This window comes from Procambarus clarkii, chromosome 74 (genome assembly GCF_040958095.1).
Source record: "Procambarus clarkii isolate CNS0578487 chromosome 74, FALCON_Pclarkii_2.0, whole genome shotgun sequence".
NCBI lineage: Eukaryota > Metazoa > Arthropoda > Malacostraca > Decapoda > Cambaridae > Procambarus > Procambarus clarkii.
In genome coordinates, this window is record NC_091223.1 from 29,361,041 (window position 1) to 29,382,768 (window position 21,728).

A 21,728-nucleotide genomic window follows, 5' to 3' on the forward strand; every position below is an offset into this window, starting at 1 on the left:
GACTTAAGAGTGACCTTCACCCCCACACAAATGACAGAGACAGTTCCAGAGCAGTGGGGGGCACCATGCCCAAACCTACAGCACTTATTACAGAGCCGAGGAGAGGGAATGTACTCCTGGACGGAGCACCTGGCACCAGCAAGAATAACAGAGGGCGGAAGGGTCCTACCATCGAAAGTAATCTTCACAACCCGAAGGGGTTGATGGCGACGACCGGGAGCAACTATGTAGGAACAAGAATGGATATAGACAGTATTAGGGATTCCCCAAAAGGAAGAATCTTTATGACTATATTGCTAGCCAAAGAAAAACGAGCACGGGAATGAGGTGCCTTGTGTATAATGTTTTTACGTCGTGTGGAGAGGGCTTGCAACGTCACTGGTCGGTGTGGAGTCAAGGAAGGAGCACGCAGTTTGCTGCCACTAAGAAGTGAATATATTTCTTGCGTTCTGGTGAAGAAAACAGCAGTGAACTGCAACTTAGGCCAGTGCTATAAGTATGAAGTGGACGATGGTGGTGTTTGTCTTGACGTGTGGGACCTGAAGGGAGGTCTGAAGTCAAGGAAGGGTTATCGTACCCTCGTATATCTGAGAAGAGGTCTGTTTGTTAAAGGTGAGGACATGTTGACAGGTGAGCCAAGTCTGGTGCCTGTGTATTACGGCCACTTAGGACCTGTAACCGAGTTCTGGATGGTGTAACCTCTATTATAGTATCCGACCCCAGGTCAGTAGTACGCTTTCAAGAACTGTAGTAGTACAATACACTGTTCCCTTCACCATAAATATATATAAAATTATTTCTACACTTACATACAGTATTCCTCCGTTCACTAAGCGTACTGACAAACACCGGCGAATTCACCTTTTACGTGGGCCAGTCCACCGACACTGTCTCATGAGGTGCCTACACTCCACTATCACTCTCCAGCTACTCGCTGGCAGAGGACTTCAGCCACATGCTGATCGGGGTCACAAACAATCATATACAGGGGCAGCTAACCCCTGGCAGAAGCCTCTAGCAACCGGCTAGCAGCACTTCACTATAGGCACCTCACTGTCGTCAGTTACTCTCCCAAGCCAATCCTGAGGTATGCCGATCTCTACCAACACTGCATAAATCGCCTTCCAGGATCAAACTGAGAGCACGTGGACTGAGCAAGGTAAACTGGCGTCCTCAGTACAACTGCCTCCACACATCACTTCTGTGGACATAACACGTCATCAATTAGACGGACGGTACACTGGGGAAACCATGAGGTAACACTCATTCACATGGGAGTTGACATTATGCTCTGTAGCACAACAGATGGCACTGATCTTGATATGCCAACCACCAGAGTTCATCCACAACGACCTCTCTGTCTGACTAAGGCAGAAAACCAGAGCCATTTGTCGACGTCACGTCACCACCAATAGATGGCGTTGTCCACGTAGTGTCCAATATCAGGCGAGTTTGAGTGCAGACTCATAGATGGCGCTGGAATTGCCATGCCACACTCAGACGATGGTGCCGATACCGTAACACTGTGTATTTACCCCCCCACTCTCAAGTTGAAATAGAGAAGTCGAAAATGACAGACGAATTAAAAAATTTTGGTCGACCTGGTAGAGATAAACTATTGACGCCATTCTGACTTTGTGGAAGCAAGTGTCGTCGCTCTAGTAAATTTGCGGTAAAATATTTCATTTATACAGTTTGACTCGTACAGTGATATTATGTGGCCAGTGATCTTATACTGAAGCTTAGACACATGAATTAGGCATGAATATAGTGACTGTGAAGTAATATTAGAGAATTAAGATGAAACAGTATGATGGAGGTGAGAGTGACACATGCTCACTCAACAGAGGTTGGTGATCAACTGACAGTGAGTGAACTGCAGGCGGAGATTTCAAATGTGTACTCGTTCTAAAGGAGGGAGTACATTTCACAGAGGACGATGAGAGCCAACAGGGCAGCGCGGAGTGTTAGAGGTTCATTTTTGGTTATTTTCTTACTCTTAATGGATGGTAGATTATTTTGTTATTGTAAACTTGCAGGTTCATGCATGGTGGGTATAAGGAGTTCAAATCCATTCGAGGACCAGTTGATTGGTGGTTCTACAAATGGTCTGCAATAATATATATCAACAGGGGTAGTAGTTTAATCGGTTGTAAAAAGGACTAATCCTCAGTTGAGCAACAGGGATCGTTGGACATCTTTGTTTGTTTATATGTGGAGATCATTGTATAAGTGTATTAGACACAGTGAATGGAAATAAGAGCGGTTACTCGTTTTCATTGATTCACATGCCAAAGCCTATGTTTGAAGATGACTATGTAACCTATGCCCAGCAAGATCGATGAAGAAGAGAATGGTAACCTTGTGAGGCAGAACTTGATGTACAGAGACTCCATGGAAGAATAATAACAATTATTGAAGCAGTGATCCCTAATAGTGACTTTGTACTATATTCTTAAGCAGCTGTTTGAGTATTATTTAGTAGAGTTATGTATGTTCCTGAAGAATAATGGTTATAACAAGTTCATTATATTGATAACTAGTTCTGTATTGACAGGATATTTATATGTATATGACATAATATCCTAAGCTGTTGAGTAACTAGGTTTTGAAGAGACTATGTCCAAGTTACGTGCTACAAGTTGGGGACCCCGTCCATGGCACCGTTTAATATTTTAGTCTTTTTTGTTTGTAATAAACTTGTGTCTGTTAGACAACTTTGTTTACTCTTGTTCCTGAGAGAGCTCTAATTGAGAGAAGGAGAGTTAAATAACCCTGACCCGTGAACCGGACAATAGAGAAAATAAGGGAATTCAATGGAGGAGATAGAAGGGTAAGTCATCAGTAGCTCAGTATGAGGGTGTGAACACGAAACAGCAGGAGGTTACTGAGCCCTGAGTTCCCATCTTGGTGACTCATGACTCAGCATACACCAGTTATGACTGGAGAAGTTGGCTTGTTGGCCGCCAGGGGGTCAAGACATGCTTGCTTGACCTGCCAGTTGCTACCTAGAGTTGCGAGGGGGCGGGTGTGGTTTGGCGTGTCGGCGCCATGGGCGTCCCCGTCCCCCCTGTGGTGCATGCCCAGTCAATCGGCCTTGAGTTTTCTGCTCGGGCGGGATATCCCGAGGTGGGCTTGGTGCTGTGTGACATACTGCGGGTCCCTGTGGGGGATGTATATGGTTTTGAGCTGGTGTCTACCCGTCGAGTGGTTGTTAAACTAACAACAGAGGAGGTGTATAGGGCGTTTTTACATCGGTACATCGGTACGAGGGGCGGACCTTGCCCCTGCCCGAAGGCGCGGGCACTGTGACTGTCTCCGATCGCAGTAGTGCCATCACGTATGTCAGCGTGCATGGGGCGCCCCTGGGATTTCCGGAGGGACTGCTGAGGCGTTATTTCGACCAGTTTGGGGCTGTTGTCAGTGTTCGGTTGCACCTGCTCTCCTCGGGTCCGCTCAAGGGTGTGCGGTCCAATATTCGCACCCTAGGAATGAGGCTGCGGATGGACATTCCTTCTCAAGTGAGGCTTCTGGGGTGTTCTGTTCGAGTGTTTTATGCACGCCAGCCCCGTACGTGTTACCATTGTGGCCTCTTGGGTCATCAGGCTGCTGGGTGCTCTGAACCTGCCGTCGCGCCCGTCAACCTCTTCCGTGAGGAGGATTTCCCGCCGCTCCCTGTGGAGGTGGATTCGGTGGGTGTGGAGGCTGCTTTGGCTGCTGCCGTACCGCGTGTGTCGCCTGTAGCGTCTCCTGCAGATGTCGCCCCTCCTCCAGAGGCTGCGTCGCCTGTTGCGGTTGCCTCTCAAGCGGTTATATCGCCGTCGGGTGTTCGTCCTGCACCGGCTGCTGTCCTGGATGCTTCCGTGGTTCTTCCGACTCCTGTATGTGCGGCTTCCCCGTCTTCCTGTTCTCCATCTGTGGTGCCTGTCACTGCACCCTCGCCGCGTGCCCAGGATGTGCTGGGTGCCGGGGTCGCTGTGGGACCTCCTACTGTGCTCGACCTGGTTCCCCGTGTGGTTGAGGATGCTGCCGTCCTGCAGCGGGCGTCGGTTCGCCCGGCTTGTGTTGTCCGGGTCTCTGGGTCGACATCCGGCTCTGATGATGTGCGGCCGGTGCCCAAGCGTTCCCGGAGATCTTCTGATTGGGCTGATGCGGGAGAATTCGACGATGGTGGATCTTCCAGTGACAGTGGTGAGGTTCCCTCCCATTCCTCGGTGGTAGCGGAAGTCCATGTGCCTGCGGCTGCCTGTATCGATGTTTCTTCTCGTGAGGTGCTTGTGGAGCTTGCTTCCGGTGCGTCGCCTGCGTCGGATGGTTCCGGTTCTGCATGGGGGTGGTTCCTCCTGCTGGTGAGTGTAGTGGCCTGGTGATGATGTTCAAGAAGATTGCTCGCTCTGGGGGTTCCGTGCCCCCAGTTTCGTCCCCTGGTTCATTGGCAGCGGTTTTGCCTCCTCTCCCGTCTCCGACCGTCTCTACTGTGTCTCCTGAGGTATCAGGTGTGGGGTTGCTGTCTCGGCGGCCTTCATCGTCTTCTTCTGTGCGTCCGGCGGCGGAGCCGTCTCGGGGGGCCTGCGTCCACTTCTTCTGTGTCTTCTGCTTCCCTTCGCTCTGCCTTACCTCGTTATGCGACAACTGTCGCCCAGCTCCGGATGTTGCCGTTTCTGCCTGATCTGGTGGTTCCCGAGTTTATGCTCGCCCCCTGAAGCAGGGGGACCGTTGTTCTACCGATTGGGAGTACTTAGTGTGGGAGGCTTATAAACAGAAATATCCTAGTCATGATTTTCCTGAGAAGTATATGCCTGCCACTGTCGTGTCTCCTCCTGTTAAGTGATTTTTGTGTGTTTGTGTGTTTGTGCCCTGTGTTGTGATGTTGTGTTCGTTTGTGTGTGTGGTGTGGGGTTGCGTGCGTGTGTTTGTGAGTGTATTGTACTTACTCTATTGGTGTTATGTATTGTACCTCTCTGTGTGGTTTTCAGGGCCAGTTGGCTTGTTTTGTGTTGTTTCACGGGTTGGGTTGTTGGGTAAGGGTTTGGGTATTTTGTCAATGTACTGCTGTGTTTCTTGTTTTGTTTGTCGGCCCTTCAGGCCGATGTTTTATGTATTTCGTGCTTAATGACTCTGTGCCTTTGATTAGAGCCGGTGATTAGTGCATTTGTCTTTCTTTGTCTGTGTCTTTGTGTTTGTGTTCTGTTTTGTTTCGTATTTTATTGTATTTATTCACATGTACGCATGTAAAAATAAATATACATAAAAAAAAGTTATGACTGGATACGCTGTAGTCATTAACTAGTGTCAATGTACACTTATTTTCATTATTTACCATGTGTCTTTTGAGTACTTTACAGCAAAATGTAATTATACTCATGCGTATGCTACTATGGTACACATGGTATACTCTGTTATACTATATTATTGTTGTGTATATATATATATATATATATATATATATATATATATATATATATATATATATATATATATATATATATATATGTATATATATATATATATATATATATATATATATATATATATATATATATATATATATATATATATATATATATGTCGTACCTAGTAGCCAGAACGCACTTCTCAGCCTACTATGCAAGGCCCGATTTGCCTAATAAGCTAAGTTTTCCTGAATTAATATATTTTCTCTAATTTTTTTCTTATGAAATGATAAAGCTACCCATTTCATTATGTATGAGGTCAAATTTTTTTTATTGGAGTTAAAATTAACGTAGATATATGACCGAACCTAACCAACCCTACCTAACCTAACCTAACCTATCTTTATAGGTTAGGTTAGGTTAGGTAGCCGAAAAAGTTAGGTTAGGTTAGGTTAGGTAGGTTAGGTAGACGAAAAACAATTAATTCATGAAAACTTGGCTTATTAGGCAAATCGGGCCTTGCATAGTAGGCATAGAAGTGAGTTCTGGCTACTAGGTACGACATATATATATATATATATATATATATATATATATGTCGTACCTAATAGCCAGAACGCACTTCTCAGCCTACTATGTAAGGCCCGATTTGCCTAATAAGCCAAGTTTTCATGAATTAATATATTTTCTCTATTTTTTTTATTATGAAATGATAAAGCTACCCATCTCAATATGAATGAGGTCAATTTTTTTTTATTTGAGCTAAAATTAACGTAGATATATGACCGAACCTAACCAACCCTACCTAACCTAACCTAACCTATCTTAATAGGTTAGGTTAGGTTAGGTGGCCGAAAAAGTTAGGTTAGGTTTGATTAGGTAGGTTAGGTAGTCGAAAAACAATTATTTCATGAAAACTTTGCTTATTAGGCAAATCGGGCCTTGCATAATAGGCTGAGAAGTGCGTTCTGGCTACTAGGTACGACATATATATATATATATATATATATATATATATATATATATATATATATATATATATATATATATATATATATATATATATACAACTTTAGAACACTTTCCCACCAGGAGACTCGAACCCTAGCCAGCACAGAAGCCTTCCAGCAACTGGCATAACAGGTACGCCTTAACCCTCTCCACCACCTGCTCAGACCCTTAAAAGAGATGGTAACTTCGGAGTATTTAAATACCACAAAGATCACCACCTCCCAAGAGCACTAGAGCAAGTGAGGGGTCATTTAGACGTTAATTTCATCAAGTCCCTGTTAATATGGGAAGACACAGTGTCTATGCTTAAGGCACAACTCTCCTAAACACGAGAGTCAAGTATACAACTTTAGAACACTTTCCCACCAGGAGACTCGAACCCTAGCCAGCACAGAAGCCTTCCAGCAACTGGCATAACAGGTACGCCTTAACCCTCTCCATCACCTGCTCAGACCCTTAAAAGAGATGGTAACTTCGGAGTATTTAAATACCACAAAGATCACCACCTCCCAAGAGCACTAGAGCAAGTGAGGGGTCATTTAGACGTTAATTTCATCAAGTCCCTGTTAATATGGGAAGACACAGTGTCTATGCTTAAGGCACAACTCTCCTAAACACGAGAGTCAAGTATACAACTTTAGAACACTTTCCCACCAGGAGACTCGAACCCTAGCCAGCACAGAAGCCTTCCAGCAACTGGCATAACAGGTACGCCTTAACCCTCTCCATCACCTGCTCAGACCCTTAAAAGAGATGGTAACTTCGGAGTATTTAAATACCACAAAGATCACCACCTCCCAAGAGCACTAGAGCAAGTGAGGGGTCATTTAGACGTTAATTTCATCAAGTCCCTGTTAATATGGGAAGACACAGTGTCTATGCTTAAGGCACAACTCTCCTAAACACGAGAGTCAAGTAAACAACTTTAGAACACTTTCCCACCAGGAGACTCGAACCCTAGCCAGCACAGAAGCCTTCCAGCAACTGGCATAACAGGTACGCCTTAACCCTCTATATATATATATATATATATATATATATATATATATATATATATATATATATATATATATATATATATATATATATATATATAAATATATATATATATATATATATATATATATATATATATATATATATATATATATATATATATATATATATATATATATATATATGTCGTACCTAGTAGCCAGAACGCACTTCTCAACCTACTATGCAAGGCCCGATTTGCCTAATAAGACAAGTTTTCCGGAATTAATATATTTTCTCTATTACTTTTCTTATGAAATGATGAAGCTACCCACTTCATTATGTATGAGGTCATTTTTTTTTATTGGAGTTAAAATTAACGTAGATATATGACCGAACCTAACCAACCCTACCTAACCTAACCTAACCTATCTTTATAGGTTAGGTTGGGTTAGGTAGCCGAAAAAGTTAGGTTAGGTTAGGTTAGGTAGGTTAGGTAGTCGAAAAACAATTAATTCATGAAAACTTGGCTTATTAGGCAAATCGGGCCTTGCATAGTAGGCTGAGAAGTGCGTTCTGGCTACTAGGTACGACATATATATATATATATATATATATATATATATATATATATATATATATATATATATATATATACATATATATATATATATATATATATATATATATATATATATATATGTATATATATATATGTCGTACCTAATAGCCAGAACGCACTTCTCAGCCTACTATTCAAGGCCCGATTTGCCTAATAAGCCAAGTTTTCATGAATTAATGTTTTTTCGTCTACCTAACCTACCTAACCTAACCTAACCTAGCTTTTTTTGGCTACCTAACCTAACCTTACCTATAAATATAAGTTAGGTTAGGTTAGGTAGGGTTGGTTAGGTTCGGTCATATATCTACGTTAATTTTAACTCCAATAAAAGAAAATTGACCTCATACATAGAGAAAAGGGTTGCTTTATCATTTCATAAGAAAAAAATTATAGTAAATATATTAATTCAGGAAAACTTGGCTTATTAGGCAAATCGGGCCTTGAATAGTAGGCTGAGAAGTGAGTTCTGGCTACTAGGTACGACATATATATATATATATATATATGAAAACTTGGCTTATTAGGCAAATCGGGCCTTACATAGTAGGCTGAGAAGTGAGTTCTGGCTACTAGGTACGACATATATATATATATATATATATATATATATATATATATATATATATATATATATATATATATATATATGTATATATGTATATATATATATATGTATATATATATATGTATATATATATATATATATATATATATATATATATATATATGTATATATATATATATATATATATATATATATATATATATATATATATATATATATATATATATATATATATAACATGTATGGTACACATGTTATACTCCGTTATACTATATTGTTGTTGTGTATTAAGAATGATGTATATAAAAAGACGAATATCTGGCGTAAATGAACCTCATACTCTCTGACCAAACTAAATTCCAAAGGGTAACGAAGGACACTACAGCCGAATTGAAAGCAAAGGTCAACAGACTAATCGAAACTGTGAACGCCAAGAAATCAGGACTCCACCTGACAAAGATCATTGGGGAATATAAACCTGGATATGCGTATGGAAATGTCAAGACACACAAGCCTGGAAACCCACTTCGGCCAATCATTAGCCAGATACCCACACCCACGTACAGACTAGCGAAGCGACTCAACGGCCTGCTGACTCCTTATGTCCCTTGCGCCTTCAGCCTGAAGTCGCCAAAGGAATTTGTTGACTTACTGCGGGGCACACGGGCCACAGGAATAAGAGCCTCGTTGGACGTAGAATCGCTGTTCACTAACGTACCAGTGGACGAGACAATCGGGATGATTGCCGACAGAGTGTATCGTGATCCAGCCTGTACTCCTCTTGACATACCAGAAAATATCCTAAGGAAACTACTCCAAGCTTGTACTAAAGAGGCACTCTTCTTGAGCCCGGATGGGCACATGTATAAGCAAGTAGATGGGGTCGCCATGGGTTCTCCCCTAGGTGTCCTGTTTGCAAACTTCTACATGGGTACCATCGAGCAAAAAGTCTTAGTCGACATGAACATGAAACCGGCCATATACTGCAGGTATGTTGACGACATTTTTACACAGGTACCTGATGTCAGACATCTGCAGGAGTTGAAGGAGGCATTTGAGCGGAGTTCCGTGCTGCGTTTCACTTACGAGATGGAAAAGGATGGGAAGCTGCCCTTTCTAGATGTAACAGTCATGGAAAAGAGCGGAGGTTTCCACACTGCAGTCTACACTAAGGAAACGAACATAGGAATGTGCCTAAATGCCAAAAGCGACTGCCCAGATAGGTACAAGAGGAGTGTTGTTAACGCATATGTCGACCGTGCTCTCAGCCACAGCTCAGAATGGAAGCAAGTCGACGAAGAACTCTGTAGGGTAAGGCAGGTCCTAGTCAACAACGGCTTCTCCAATGGTTTCGTCGAAGACATCATAAGAAGGAAAGTGAAACGCCATGCAACCTCTAAAGAGACAACCAACACAACACCAGTACCCCCTATTAGACTATTTTACAGGAACTTCTTTTCCACAGCTCATAAAACGGAGGAAAGGGTCCTGAAAGATATTGTTAATAGAAACGTTATCCCTACAGACAAAAATCAGAGGATACAACTGACGATTTACTACAAAACCAGAAAAACGGCCAGCCTACTCATGAGAAACTCTCCAGACACAAAACAGAACGCTTTAAAAGAGACTAACGTCGTCTATGCCTTCAAATGCCCTCTTGGGGACTTTAAGCTCCAAAAAACCCAGTATATAGGCAAGACAACATCTCTTTCTAGGCGTTTAACGATGCATAAGCAACAGGGCTCCATTAAGGAACATATAATCTCTGCCCACAACCAAACCATCGCCAGAGAAATCCTAGTACACAACACAGAAATCATCGATAGATACAGCGATAGCAGGCGGCTTGACGTTTGCGAGGCATTACACAGCAAGAAGTCAACACCAGCAATCAACAGCCAATTAATGCACAACTATATTCTACCCACCTCAAGACTCCGCTCCAATATAGAAGCATCAAGAAATATGGACCAATAGGCTTTCTACAATCACTTCTATTCAATACCCATTGTTTCATGTTCTGGCTTGTGTTGATGAAATTAATACCTTATTAAATACCACCTCACCCCATCCACCTCACTCAAATGTAGATATAAACAAAATCGGAGATGTTCTATTCTATTCAGTAAGTTCTATTCAGTTGTGTATATGTTAACTAAAGTCTTTGAAAATGTAATAAGTTTTACGAAACGCGCTCAAGTGTCTCGTCAGACTAGAAATAAAAATGAATTTTGGAGAATTGATTTTTGAATTACCTCCAACAGTGAAAAGAAATGTACGAAAGATTGAGAAAATTCGTGTTAGAATTATTAATCTTACTTTTTCGGTCATATTTAATAATATATGTCTACAGGAAAGACTGCTACCAAAATAAATAAATATATATATATATATATATATATATATATATATATATATATATATATATATATATATATATATATATATATATATATATATATATATAACTGAAAACTCACACCCCAGAAGTGACTCGAACCCATACTCCCAGGATCAACGCAACTGGTATGTACAGGGACACCTTAATCCGCTTGACCATCACGACCGGACATAAGGAAGTGATAGCCGAGGCTATTTGAACCACTTCCCCGCCGGCACTCGGATGGTAATCTTGGGCATAGCATTTTATCAAATCACCTCATTCTTTGGGGCACATGTGAGGAACACAAATGCAAACTAGCCTGAATGGTCCCCAGGACTATATACAACTGAAAACTCACACCCCAGAAGTGACTCGAACCCATACTCCCAGGAGCAACGTAACTGGTATGTACAGGGACGCCTTAAATTGCTATGCCCAAGATTACCATCCGAGTGCCGGCGGGGAAGTGGTTCAAATAGCCTCGGCTATCACTTCCTTATGTCCTTTCGTGATGGTCAAGCGGATTAAGGCGTCCCTGTACATACCAGTTGCGTTGCTCCTGGGAGTATGGGTTCGAGTCACTTCTGGGGTGTGAGTTTTCAGTTGTATTTAGTCCTGGGGACCATTCAGGCTTGTTTGCATTTGTGTTCCTAAAGTGTGCCCCAAAGAATGAGGTGATTTGATAAAATACTATGCCCAAGATTACCATCCGAGAGCAGACGGGGAAGTGGTTCAAATAGCCTCGGCTATCACTTCCTTATGTCCGGTCGTGATGGTCATGCGGATTAAGGCGTCCCTGTACATACCAGTTGCGTTGCTCCTGGGAGTATGGGTTCGAGTCACTTCTGGGGTGTGAGTTTTCAGTTGTATATAGTCCTGGGGACCATTCAGGCTTGTTTGCATTTGTGTTCCTCACGTGTGCCCCAAAGAATGAGGTGATTTGATAAAATGCTATGCCCAAGATTACCATCCGAGTGCCAGCGGGGAAGTGGTTCAAATAGCCTCGGCTATCACTTCCTTATGTCCGGTCGTGATGGTCAAGCGGATTAAGGCGTCCCTGTACATACCAGTTGCGTTGCTCCTTGGAGTATGGGTTCGAGTCACTTCTGGGGTGTGAGTTTTCAGTTGTATATAGTCCTGGGGACCATTCAGGCTTGTTTGCATTTGTGTTCCTCACGTGTGCCCCAAAGAATGAGGTGATTTGATAAAATGCTATGCCCAAGATTACCATCCGAGTGCCGGCGGGGAAATGGTTCAAATAGCCTCGGCTATCACTTCCTTATGTCCGGTCGTGATGGTCAAGCGGATTAAGGCGTCCCTGTACATACCAGTTGCGTTGCTCCTGGGAGTATGGGTTCGAGTCACTTCTGGGGTGTGAGTTTTCAGTTGCATATAGTCCTGGGGACCTTTCAGGCTTGTTTGCATTTGTGTTCCTCACGTGTGCCCCAAAGAATGAGGTGATTTGATAAAATGCTATGCCAAAGATTACCATCCGAGTGCCAGCGGGGAAGTGGTTCAAATAGCCTCGGCTATCACTTTCTTATGTCCGGTCGTGATGGTCAAGCGGATTAAGGCGTCCCTGTACATACCAGTTGCGTTGCTCCTGGGAGTATGGGTTCGAGTCACTTCTGGGGTGTGAGTTTTCAGTTGTATATAGCCCTGGGGACCATTCAGGCTTGTTTGCATTTGTGTTCCTCACGTGTGCCCCAAAGAATGAGGTGATTTGATAAAATGCTATGCCCAAGATTACCATCCGAGTGCCGGCGGGGAAGTGGTTCAAATAGCCTCGGCTATCACTTCCTTATGTCCGGTCGTGATGGTCAAGCGGATTAAGGCATCCCTGTACATACCAGTTGCGTTGCTCCTGGGAGTATGGGTTCGAGTCACTTCTGGGGTGTGAGTTTTCAGTTGTATATAGTCCTGGGGACCATTCAGGCTTGTTTGCATTTGTGTTCCTCACGTGTGCCCCAAAGAATGAGGTGATTTGATAAAATGCTATGCCCAAGATTACCATCCGAGTGCCAGCGGGGAAGTGGTTCAAATAGCCTCGGATATCACTTCCTTATGTCCGGTCGTGATGGTCAAGCGGATTAAGGCGTCCCTGTACATACCAGTTGCGTTGCTCCTGGGAGTATGGGTTCGAGTCACTTCTGGGGTGTGAGTTTTCAGTTGTATATAGTCCTGGGGACCATTCAGGCTTGTTTGCATTTGTGTTCCTCACGTGTGACCCAAAGAATGAGGTGATTTGATAAAATGCTATGCCCAAGATTACCATCCGAGTGCCGGCGGAGAAGTGGTTCAAATAGCCTCGGCTATCACTTCCTTATGTCCGGTCGTGATAGTCAAGCAGATTAAGGCGTCCCTGTACATACCAGTTGCATTGCTCCTGGGAGTATGGGTTCGAGTCACTTCTGGGGTGTGAGTTTTCAGTTGTATATAGTCCTGGGGACCATTCAGGCTTGTTTGCATTTGTGTTCCGTCACGTGTGCCCCAAAGAATGAGGTGATTTGATAAAATGCTATGCCCAAGATTTCCATCCGAGTGCCGGCGGGGAAGTGGTTCAAATAGCCTCGGCTATCACTTCCTTATGTCCGGTCGTGATGGTCAAGCGGATTAAGGCGTCCCTGTACATACCAGTTGTGTTGCTCCTGGGAGTATGGGTTCGAGTCACTTCTGGGGTGTGAGTTTTCAGTTGTATATAGTCCTGGGGACCATTCAGGCTTGTTTGCATTTGTGTTCCTCACGTGTGCCCCAAAGAATAAGGTGATTTGATAAAATGCTATGCCCAAGATTACCATCCGAGTGCCGGCGGGGAAGTGGTTCAAATAGCCTCGGCTATCACTTCCTTATGTCCGGTCGTGATGGTCAAGTGGATTAAGGCGTCCCTGTACATACCAGTTGCGTTGCTCCTTGGAGTATGGGTTCGAGTCACTTCTGGGGTGTGAGTTTTCAGTTGTATATAGTCCTGGGGACCATTCAGGCTTGTTTGCATTTGTGTTCCTCACGTGTGCCCCAAAGAATGAGGTGATTTGATAAAATGCTATGCCCAAGATTACCATCCGAGTGCCGGCGGGGAAGTGGTTGAAATAGCCTCGGCTATCACTTCCTTATGTCCGGTCGTGATGGTCAAGCGGATTAAGGCGTCCCTGTACATACCAGTTGCGTTGCTCCTGGGAGTATGGGTTCGAGTCACTTCTGGGGTGTGAGTTTTCAGTTGTATATAGTCCTGGGGACCATTCAGGCTTGTTTGCATATATATATATATATATATATATATATATATATATATATATATATATATATATATATATATATATATATATATTATCAGACTCCTTCTGAAGATGTATTAATATACGAAAGTACTTAAGGAAATTCCTGTTTCATTTTTCCTCCGTGGTCTGACATTGTCACATTTTTAATCACGTGTTTATTTTCGTGACATACACATATATATATGTATATATATATATATATATATATATATATATATATATATATATATATATATATATATATATATATATATATATATATATATATATATATATATATATATATGTGTGTATATCACGAAAATAAACACGTGATTAAAAATGTGACAATGTCAGACCACGAAGGAAAAATGAAACAGGAATTTCCTTAAGTACTTTCGTATATTAATACATCTTCAGAAGGAGTCTGATAATATATATATATATATATATATATATATATATATATATATATATATATATATATATATATATATATATATATATATATATGTCGTACCAAGTAGCCAGAACGCACTTCTCAGCCTACTATGCAAGGTCCGATTTGCCTAATAAGCCAAGTTTTCCTGAATTAATATATTTTCTTTATTTTTTTTCTTATGAAATGATAAAGCTACCCATTTCATTATGTATGAGGTCAATTTTTTTTTATTGGAGTCAAAATTAACGTAGATATATGACCGAACCTAACCAACCCTACCTAACCTAACCTACCCAATCTTTATAGGTTAGGTTAGGTTAGGTAGCCGAAAAAGTTAGGTTAGGTTAGGTTAGGTAGGTTAGGTAGTCGAAAAACAATTAATTCATTAAAACTTGGCTTATTAGGAAAATCGGGCCTTGCATAGTAGGCTGAGAAGTGAGTTCTGGCTACTAGGTACGACATATATATATATATATATATATATATATATATATATATATATATATATATATATATATATATATATATATATATATATATATATATATATATATATATATATATATGTCGTACCTAGTAGCCAGAACTCACTTCTCAGCCTACTATGCAAGGCCCGATTTGCCTAATAAGCCTAGTTTTCATGAATTAATGTTTTTTCGACAACCTAACCTACCTAACCTAACCTAACCTAACGTTTTCGGCTACCTAACCTAACCTAACCTATAAAGATAGGTTAGGTTAGGTTAGGTAGGGTTGGTTAGGTTCGGTCATATATCTACGTTAATTTTAACTCCAATAAAAAAAAAATGACCTCATTCATAATGAAATGGGTAGCTTTATCATTTCATAAGAAAAAAATTAGAGAAAATATATTAATTCAGTAAAACTTGGCTTATTAGGCAAATCGGGCCTCGCATAGTAGGCTGAGAAGTGAGTTCTGGCTACTAGGTACGACATATATATATATATATATATATATATATATATATATATATATATATATATATATATATATATATATATATATATATATATATATATATGTCGTACCTAGTAGCCAGAACGCACTTCTCAGCCTACTATGCAAGGCCCGATTTGCCTAATAAGCCAAGTTTTCATGAATTAATTGTTTTTCGACTACCTAGCCTACCTAACTTAACCTAACCTAACTTTTTCTGCTACCTAATCTAACCTAACCTATAGAGATAGGTTAGGTTAGGTTAGGTAGGGTTGGTTACGTTCGGTCATATATCTACGTTAATTTTAACTGCAATAAAAAAAATTGACCTCATACATAATGAAATGGGTAGCTTTATCATTTCATAAGAAAAAAATTAGAGAAAATATATTAATTCAGGAAAACTTGGCTTATTAGGGAAATCGGGCCTTGCATAGTAGGCTGAAAAGTGCGTTCTGGCTACTAGGTACGACATATATATATATATATATATATATATATATATATATATATATATATATATATATATATATATATATATATATATATATATATATATATATATATATATGTCGTACCTAATAGCCAGAACTCACTTCTCAGCCTACTATGCAAGGCCCGATTTGCCTAATAAGCCAAGTTTTACTGAATTAATATATTTTCTCTAATTTTTTTCTTATGAAATGATAAAGCTACCCATTTCATTATGTATGAGGTCAATTTTTTTTTATTGGAATTAAAATTAACGTAGATATATGACCGAACCTAACCAACCCCACCTAACCTAACCTAACCTATCTTTATAGGTTAGGTTAGGTTAGGTAGCCGAAAACGTTAGGTTAGGTTAGGTTAGGTAGGTTAGGTAGTCGAAAAAACATTAATTCATGAAAACTAGGCTTATTAGGCAAATTGGGCCTTGCATAGTAGGCTGAGAAGTGCGTTCTGGCTACTAGGTACGACATATATATATATATATATATATATATATATATATATATATATATATATATATATATATGACAATGTCAGACCACGAAGGAAAAATTAAACAGGAAATTTCCTTAAGTACTTTCGTATATTAAATACATCTTCAGAAGGTATTTAATATACGAAAGTACTTAAGGAAATTTCCTGTTTCATTTTTCCTTCGTGGTCTGACATTGTCACATTCTTAATCACGTGTTTATTTTCGTGATATACACACACATATATATATATATATATATATATATATATATATATATATATATATATATATATATATATATATATATATATATATATATATATCTAACTTTATTTTAAAATGTCATTACACAAAAAAAGTTACAATATTGATTACATGCAGGGTGCAAGGCTGCTTGTCACAAGTTGTACAGCTCTTCCAGCTCCTCAGATGGTGGGCAGGAACCATGGATGCAGTGAGCATTTCCTCTCTGGATTGCCACACTAAGGCGCTGAAAAAGAAAACTGGCAGCTCTAGGGTCTCTAGTTGTTTCGATTAGCTTAGACCCCAACTCCTTCAAAAAGCTAGCAGCACTTTTACCCCAGGCACCAAGTGTCTCTGAGGCAATGGGGACAAAATTGTAGTGGTGCTCAAGGTCTCTGTATTTACGTGACTTGGCCGCTTCTCGGTGATTGGCAGCTCCTCCTGCTTGTGTAGCACTGAAGTCAACATAGGTATTGGCTAAAGTTGAAACGCATGTGTAGTCTCACACTAACTGTCTACCATTCTTCCAGGGGTTCACCGTGATTCCGTCTGGGCGACCGACAGGCTCATCAGAGTTGCGGGACATTAGGTAACGGGGCTCTCTCTCTGCTGGACAACCGGCTGTGGTAAGGCTTCTCTTAATAATGTCATTGACCTCGCCGTGTCTTGCATGCCATCCTCCTGTCCTTTGGCAGAGAAGGCCATGCCGTCCGTATCTGTCGGCCTCTGCCTCGCCGCAAATACACCTGTATTCGGTGTGGATTGGGGCAGCGAAGCGGAGAGCCACGGCAATTCGGAGGGCCTGCGGTGTGAGACGGGTGCCGGTTGCTGACATTGGGGTTGCTAATAGGAAATCACCTGCATGGGGAGCTGCTACAGCTCTAAGTCGGGCAGTGTCATGTGGTGTTGTCGCAGCTTCTAACAAAGTCGCAGCTTCTTGGTCGGCAATGGGGCGATCCCAGCTGGATTGCTTATGGGCTTCAGAAGGCGGTGGTTGGGGTGCTGGTCCTGCGAGAGAGACCCATTTGGTTGTGCAGTCTGTGAAGCTGGGATCATGTACCCCAGCCTGTTGAACTAGGTGCTCAGGTAGGATTTCCTTCACCAAGTTGTCAGACCCCACTGAAGAGGACAGGAACGCTGGTACAGCAATTTGTGTTGCTGTGCGCACGCCAAGGCCCCCGAGTCTGACAGGAAGGGAGGCCTGTTTCCACTGTAAGTCGCTAAGGGAAAGATTGAGGGCTTTTTCTAGTGTTGATTTCAGCAAGCTGTCGTACTCTTCTAATTTAATATTGTTGAAAGATGGCGAACATCTTAGAAAGTAGGTCAGCCTGGGGAGGGACAAGCATCTGGTGATGAGGTAAAGTGCATCATGAGCATCGATGTCTTCAATCCTCTCGTTCATCCTCTTCAGGTCAGTGATATTCTTACCAAGGACCCCGTCGATGGCATTCCTTCCGAGAGGAGCACCTATTTATATATATATATATATATATATATATATATATATATATATATATATATATATATATATATATATATATATATATATATATATATTATTAAATATGACCGAAAAAGTAAGATTAATAATTCTAACACGAATTTTCTCAATCTTTCGTACATTTCTTTTCACTGTTGGAGGTAAATCAAAAATCAATTCTCCAAAATTCATTTTTATTTCTAGTCTGACGCGACACAAGCGCGTTTCGTAAAACTTATTTCATTTTCAAAGACTTTAGTTTACAAATACACAACTGAATAGAACTTACGCATCTCCGATTTTATATCTACATTTGAGAGAGGTGGATATATATATATATATATATATATATATATATATATATATATATATATATATATATATATATATATATATATATATATATATATATATATATATATATATATATATATATTGGTGGGTTGTTGAGTGTGCGTAACTGCTCGTCTAGCTGGTCGGTGAAGCTACTGTCATTACCCCTACCCCCCCCCCCCCACCCAATTTCGTTGCCAGCGAGAGTTTAAGTATTGCCAACCTGGTGAGGTTGGTATTCTTCGTGTTGGGTATACATGTATAATAATATTATACTGTGTGTATTATATTCTTGTGTAGTGAAAAAATGTGTATGTTCCAGAGTCTATTGTGTTCTCCTTTATGTTGTTATGTTTATTTTTGTGCTCGATATTGGTAGTTATACAATTTTGGCGGAGTTGGTACCGATGTTGCCGCCCCAGGTGTGCAGAGGCTGCTTGCTCCCTCCTTACTGGATGTTGGGTGTTGGAGAGGAGGAGGTGATCACACGCTGTCTGAGCTCCCTAGATATGTCTGAGGACTTCTTATCGGTATTTATTTAAGAAGTATTATTACTAGAGTAGGGGGATCAGTTTTTTATCAGTGTTTCACAATTTGATATATATGTCAGTTTGGCAGGTGACTTATATATGTTATTGAGCCGGGTGGGGACTTTCTTATTTTATTGCTGGATGGACATAGTCTCTGGTGAGGAGCTTTGTGAACTTTGTACAAATTTCATGGTTTGTAGACTTTAACAAATTCCATGACCTTTCAGAGTTAGTCTAATTTTCCTGATTTGTGGAGATAGTCGAATTTCCTCGTTTTGGAGTCAGTCTAGTTCCTGGTATGGGGGATTTGAAATTTTGAAAGGAAATTCTGACTCTGTCACTTTACCAGACATTGTAACGCCAAGGTTTGGAAGAAATGTGATTGAGTTTAATTTTTTGGACTTGTACTTTCGTAGAGTAATTGACTTTCACTTTTACAGCCATCGTGGACTCTGTCGAATTTACGAAGAGTCTAGACTTTACCATTTGTTAGTCCAGTTGGGACTTAGTCTAAACTTGCCTTCATAAAACCTGTCATTTGACAGTCTTTTTTTTTTTTTATTTATATTTTTACATGCAAGCATGCGATTTAAATTACAATAAAACATAAAATTATAAACATAACAGAACAAAACAAAGAAACCGCCGGCCAGAAGGACCGACAGAACAACAAGTACCAAAACTGGAAAGGTTTCAGGAAATGCAGAATAAATACACAAAAGGTTACAAAATAGAGAACAAAACAGAAAACAATCACAAACAAGCATGCAATGCAAGCAAAACAAGAACATAGCAACAAGTTAAAACATTTTAGCAGTATGAAACAAAACAGAAGCGCCGGCCTGAAGGACTGACAACAAAGCACAACAGTATGAACAAAATGAAATATAATAAAAAATACAATAAAATAGCACACCACACAACCAGCCAATAACAAACAAAAAAATATAAAAAAAAGATACAAATAAAAGACAAACACATAAGCATAAGCATAAAATAAAACACATAGGGCACGGTAATAACACAAAATAAAGACATGAAGACTAACACACACACCAAGCCACCCGCCTCGCCACAAACAAAGAGAGAGTCACGGGCACAAACTACCGAAAGGCAAACAAAAGCCAGAAGGGCACACAGCACAAAATTAAGCACAAAAGTAGAAAATCATCAGACATACTTGCCCGGAAACACGTCCCGAGGGAATCGTACATGGAACGCCTCCCATCGCAACCACTGCCAAGGGCCCTGACCATCCACCGGGGACGCCATATCATCCGGGACATTGGCCACAAACACCCTCAAACAGGGCACCCAAATGGTATCACTCCTGATCCGAGTGACCGACACACGCTCCCACACCAATGGAACTGCCCCACCCTGAAAGTCCAGCGCCTCCTCGCAGATCGGTAACAGAGCAATCCGCGCCCAGTGACCCAACGGCATCACAGACTCCGGTAACACAGTCCCCAAGTCCCCAACGGAAATCCTCAGAGGGAGCCGGACAGAAGGCACCATCACAGGGGCACCAGCGTCCACGGGCACACCACCGGACGACCACCGGGATACCGAACTGCGCACATCCTTCCGCAAGGTCACCACCAGGCCACGCCCAATCCCTTCAACCCCACCATTCCTGGCAGCGGAGGACACCACGCCCCACCGCGGAGAGGCCCCCGGTGGAGAAGAAACATCAGGCACACCCGAGACACAGGCACCAACGTCAGCAGGCACATGGACTTCCGCCACCACTAACTGCGGAGCCAGCGACGCATCCGGAACCACCCCATCCACACCCGAAGACCCACAGTCACTAAATTCCCCAACATCAGCCCAGGCAGACGACGAACGCCGGGAACGTTTGGGCACCGGCCTGAGATCGTCAGAGCCGGAAGCTGACTCAGAAACACGGGCCCCACTAGCCGGACGAACTTACGCCCGCCGCAGAACAGCAGCAGCCTCGACCACAGGGGGAACCGGACCACACACATCAGGGGCCCCCACAGCCACCCCAGCACCCAGCACAGCCGGGACCCTAGGCGAGGATGCAGGGCCAGGTGCAGCAGCTGAAGTCGGGTGTGCACACGGCGATGCCTCACAGGGAGCAACAGGAAGGTCCACGGGAGCAACAGCGACAGGAGCAGAAGTAGCATCCGACGGCACCGCAACATCTGGAGGAGGGTCGATGACAACCGGGGGAACGTCGGGTGACGCAGGGGGAGCCTCAGCAATGAACGGGACGCTCACCTCCTCACCCCCGGAGTCCTCGTCCAGAGTGAGCGGCGGGAAATCCTCTTCCTGGAACAAGTTGACTTGAGCAACCAGGGCCGCATCGCACCCGGCAACTTGATGCCCCAACAGGCCACACCGGAAGCAAGTACGGGGTTGCCGGGCATAAAACACACGCACGTAGTACCCCAACAGCCGGACAGAGCACGGTATGTCCGACCTCAGTCGCATCCCGAGGGTCCGAATGTTGGTCTTCACACCCGAATACGTGCCAGACGACAGTGAGTTCATCCGCACACTGATGACGGAGCCGTACCTCTGGAAGAATCGCCGGAGGAGA

At 42.0% G+C, this 21,728-nt stretch overlaps 1 protein-coding gene across 1 annotated transcript; it reads left to right on the forward strand.

The window, feature by feature from the left end:
* Positions 1-3,491: 3,491 nt before the first annotated feature.
* Positions 3,492-21,476, forward strand: LOC138356874 (uncharacterized). Its single transcript, XM_069313222.1, has 3 exons — positions 3,492-4,293; positions 19,600-19,647; positions 20,611-21,476. The coding sequence occupies exons 1-3, from the start codon at positions 3,492-3,494 to the stop codon at positions 21,474-21,476; spliced, it is 1,716 nt and encodes a 571-aa protein (XP_069169323.1).
* The last annotated feature ends 252 nt before the right edge of the window (positions 21,477-21,728 follow it).